We start from the raw sequence: 5,204 nt of genomic DNA on the forward strand, positions 1-5,204 counted from the left end.
ATGGATCGGAAGCAATTGCTGTAATGGGCCTAGAATTGAGTACAGCTTCAATACGACACAACAATGTACTTGTCTCTTCATAGGTTAAGAGAGCACCATTACTGGATTTGACTAGATGTTGTTTTGCTGATTTTACCGCAGATTCCCAAAGTCCACCGAAATTAGGTGCTGCGGGAGGAATGAATCGCCATTCAATGCCTAATTTCGACAACTGATCATTGGAATTAGTCTCATTTAACAATTTGGACGCCCATGAATCAAGAACCTTCTTAGTACCTGTGAAATTCGTGCCATTGTCACTGTACAGTTTAACGCATTGGCCTCTGCGGGAAATAAAACGAAATAAAGCGGACATGAATGCATCGGAGGATAAGTCTCGCACGAGCTCCAGATGAATTGCACGCGTAACCATGCACACAAATACAGCAATGTAATGCTTCAGCGGCGTAATTTTCCTTAGCCCACTACGAACATTGATGGGACCACATAGATCAACGCCAGCATTTTCAAAGGCCCGACATTGCGTGACCCTGACTGATGGTAATGGAGCCATGACAGGTTGAAGCAATTGTGGCTTGGAGCGAAAACAGGTAATACATTTATGCACAGTTTGTCGAGCCAAATTCCTACCTCTGATGGGCCAATATGTCCTTTGAATGTGAGCTAGAAGCCCCTGAGGACCTATATGAAGCAAATGAATATGTTCATGATGAAATAGCATTTTAACTATCGAGTTTTTAGATGACAACACAATTGGACATTTTCGACGTTCGGATATTGGAGCATAAGTTAGCCTGCCTCCAACTCTAATCAAGTTATCATCATCAAGATATGGGTTGAGCGATTTAAGACAGCTGCGGGGACCGACACACATTTCCTTTTGCAAGGATTTTATTTCTGAGTTAAAATCTTGTGCCTGGGCTCGACGTAGCCACCATAGCTTGCTTTCATTTAACTCAGGAATAGTTAATGAAATAGTGTGACAAAGATGTTGATTATTATCGTTCTTCCTGCAGTTGAATATAAATCTACGCACATATGCAGTTACATGAATTAGTTTTAACCACTTTGAACATCGGTTTAAAATAAAACCTGTATCCACATTGGTGGCTACAAGCACCAATTTGATAGGACGCACCTCTGGCAGGTCTTCTTCAGGAAGTAATCTGACTGGCCATAATTCATCTGTGTCCAGTAACCAGCTTGGTCCGTTCCACCACATATGATTTTGATCGACTAATTCATCTGCATGAATTCCTCGAGTAATGATATCTGCGGGATTACTAGATGTAGGGACGTGACGCCACATTGTTCTTTCAGTATTGTCCAGAATTTGAGTTATGCGATTAGCCACAAAGGACTTGAGTTGTACAGCTGATTGAATCCATCCCAGGACCACCGTGGAATCGGTCCACAATACTATGTCAGCTAAACTAAACTGGAAATTTATTGTTGATAATTCTGCTTTAACTTCTACGACTAGCTCAGACAAGAGAAGAGCACCACACAACTCGAGTCGTGGGATGGTGGTTGTGCTCATAGGAGCTACCCTGGATTTGGACGTCAGTAGCTGGACATAAACAGTACCATCAGGTCTTTGAGTTCGAACGTATATGCATGCACCGTATGCCTCCTGCGAAGCGTCGCAGAAACCATGTAAGGTAATTAGTCCAATGCCATCAAATATGACCTTCCTTGGGATGGACAATTTATCTAAAGATTTAAGGCTGGAATAGAACCTGACCCAACGTGCTTGTAGATCTGCTGACAATGTTGAGTCCCAATTCATCTTTAGCAACCATAATTGTTGCAAAAATATCTTGCCTTTAATTAAAACGGGAGTAATGAGCCCAATCGGGTCGTATATACGATTAATGTCTGATAGGAGGGACCGTTTTGTCATATGTGCTGGTGGATTCCAAGCACCGAGTACAAAATGAAATGTATCAGTGTTGGGTTGCCAAGATAACCCGAGTGTACTAATTCTATCTTGATCGGTTAAACATAAACGATACGTCGGATCGTCCATATTGGTGGGAATGAGTGACATTAGTTCCTTAGAATTCGAACACCATTTGCGCAACGGAAGGCAAGCTCTCTCTAAAACTTCGTTTAGAGCCTTATATCGTGCGTAACACTCATCAACAGTAGGACAACCAGTAAGCAAATCATCAACGTAGAAATCACTGGTGATGACACGTTTCAACGATGGATCTTTAACTTCGACCGCCAATTGCACTAGACACCGGGTAGACAGAAAAGAGGCAGCCTTTGTACCATAAGTAACTGTACGTAATTCAAACTCTTGTAACTCTTGTTCAGGACATTTTCTATACCATATTCTCTGCAATGCACGATCATCAGGATGAATAAGAATCTGCCGGTACATTTTGACGATGTCAGATGTCATAACTACAGCATGCATTCTGAATCGTAAGAGAATGGCCAACAAATCGGGTTGGACCTTGGGACCTTTATATAGAACATCATTTAAAGACAAGCCAGTACTAGACGGAGCGGATCCATCAAAAACTACCCTGAGTTTTGTAGTGATGCTAGTTTCTTTCGTCACAGCATGGTGTGGCAAGTAATAAGTCTTCTTGCCAGGATCTGTGTCATTTATCAAATTCATATGATTCATGTCCAAGTACTCTGCTATGAATTTATGATAAGCAATGCCTAGGTCCTTATCCTTGCACAAGCGCCTCTCTAAATTAAGAAATCGACGCTGAGCCATGTAACTGGACTCACCAAGAAGACTAACATTATCATTGAATGGAAGTCGCACGACAAATCTCCCAGACTCATCTCTGTAGTGAGTATCTTTGAAATGCTTTTCAACTAGTTCTTCATCGCTTCGACGAATATTTGCCTTGGTAACTAGTAATGACAACGCAGAATTAGTACTTTCTTCGTTGAAGCATGTGTAAGCAGATGTTTCAAAGTGATTAAACTGGCTGCTAAACACCTTTCCAGTAAGCACCCAGCCAAGCAAAGTTTTGTGAAATGTTAAATTGCTTTCAATATCGATTTTATCACCAATGAATAGAGTGTAGAACACTTCTGCACCAAGTAACAAATTGATTTCTCCCGGAACTCCATAACCGGGATCTGCTAACTGATCTTTAACTATTTCTGGAATTTTCACATGATCTTTTTTTAAATGATGGGATGGTAATTCATTGCAAATATAAGGAATTACATGCAGAATTATTTCAGTACTAAAATTATTATGACGTGATGACACGACAACAGGTTTAAGCTTTTGAACATTTGACTTCATAGAATTAATTCCAACAATGGGTAGATGACATTTTGTTCTTGGTAAATTAAGAGATTGAGCACAAGCATCAGTGATGAAATTGACTTGTGACCCAGAATCTAATAAAGCTCTACAGGGCTGAGGTACTCCTGCTATATCATTCACATATACAACAGCAGTAGCCAGTATGACTGAGTTTCCTGAAGCATGCATTGATTGCGTTGGAAATTCGGTGGTACACATTGACTGTTCAGATATACCAGGTGCATCGTTCTTGTCAGGCGTACTTTTCTGTGGAATTTCTTCCAGATGCAATTTAGAATTGTGCCTTTGACCACACTTAGGACAATTAGAAAATTTACAATCCCATGCTTGATGATTGGCATACAGGCATTTGAAACATAAGCGATTCCTTGACACAGCTTCACGACGTTCAGGAACAGATAAATCATTAAATTTTTTGCACTGATACAATCTATGAATTTCACTACACAAAATACATTTACTTGCATTATTAATTTTGTCAGCTGGTCTTGCAAAAAATACTTTCTTCTCGTGTACTTTAGGATTAGAGAACTTGCCAAGTGACTTCTTCTCTGTTGTCAATCCAACATTTATGTCACCTGCTTCATATGCAGCAATGCGATTGAACAGGAACGCCTCAATTGCTTTAAACGATGGCAAATCCTTTTTGTTGTATTGAAGTTGCCATTCGCCTACTGTGACACTGTCCAAACGACAGCAAGTCAATGTAACTAACCATGCATCCCATGCTTCTACAGGCTGTTCTAGTGCCTTGAGTGCATTAACGTTTGACATTACATGATGATGTAGTTTTTGTAGATTTGTAGCAGATGCAATGCTGACCTTTGGTGTGTCGAGTAATGATCGGATGTGCGATTGAATGATAACTCCTTTGTTCTCATATCGGTTAGTTAGCGCTTGGTAGGCTTGCAAATAATTTTGACCCGTGGTGGGTATTGAACGAATAACATCACTGGGTTGACCTTGAAGACAGCTCTTGAGGTAATGAAACTTCTGGACAGGGGCAAGACTTTCATTATGATGAAACATAGCATTAAAACTATCAATAAATGAGGTCCATTTCTGCCAGTCACCATCAAATTTGGGAATATCAACCGGTGGTAATCTCATTGTTGTGTCAGTCTTGTATTTTGTAAGCTCACTGTATGAGGGGCTACTTGAAGTGCTATTTAAATGGGCATCTAATAACTGCATAAGTAGCGCCTTAGCACTGTATAGTTTATCCTTAAACTCTATCCGTTTAGCTATGTGATCATCATCCTCAACAGCGTCATCAAGTTCCTCAATTTGGGTTTGACATATTTCAAATTGCTCAGAAATACCAGGTAGACACTCCATACGGACTCGAACTTCATTGATGTTACCAGATGTAGTATCGTACAGGGTGCCAAACAGTGTTATTGACTCAAGTTCGCTGTAAATTGTCTTCAATTTCCTTACTGCTAATTTTAGTTGATTTGCCATGGCTGATTACAAATTTTATATAAATGCAACAAGTGCTTATCTCACAATAAAAAATAATAATACAAATTAACAATATACAACGGAACCTTTTCAACAAACTGCTGCAATATTAATATCTCAAAGTAATTAAACTATTAATTTATGACGTTTGATCCGGCCCGAAGGACCAAAATTGTCGGCGCGGCAAGTGCCCAACAATAGTAGAGGGCTGGCTTGTTCGCCTTAATAATTATTGAAGGACTGGTATTAAAAATAAGTATAATTAAAACAAATAAATAAAAAATTGGTGTGAATAAGTGGACTGTATAATGTAAGAAATATAAAATATAAATATCACAAATGTAGCCTGTTTGGCTCAACAAGAAAGAAACAAAATGGTAACAATAATATAGTAAATAGATAAATTAAATAAATGAAATGAGATATGTGGACC

The 5,204-nt window shown here is 39.3% G+C and overlaps 1 protein-coding gene across 1 annotated transcript; it reads right to left on the reverse strand.

Annotated features, from left to right (window-relative positions):
- Nucleotides 1-69: 69 nt before the first annotated feature.
- On the reverse strand, nucleotides 70-4,771 carry LOC112680475 (the record flags this gene model as incomplete). Its single annotated transcript, XM_025550570.1, has 1 exon — nucleotides 70-4,771. A coding segment is annotated over exon 1 (4,702 nt), but the record flags the coding sequence as incomplete, so codon positions are not given.
- Nucleotides 4,772-5,204: the final 433 nt, after the last annotated feature.

This window comes from Sipha flava, unplaced genomic scaffold (genome assembly GCF_003268045.1).
Source record: "Sipha flava isolate LNK unplaced genomic scaffold, YSA_version1 17770_pilon_pilon, whole genome shotgun sequence".
Taxonomy (NCBI): domain Eukaryota; kingdom Metazoa; phylum Arthropoda; class Insecta; order Hemiptera; family Aphididae; genus Sipha; species Sipha flava.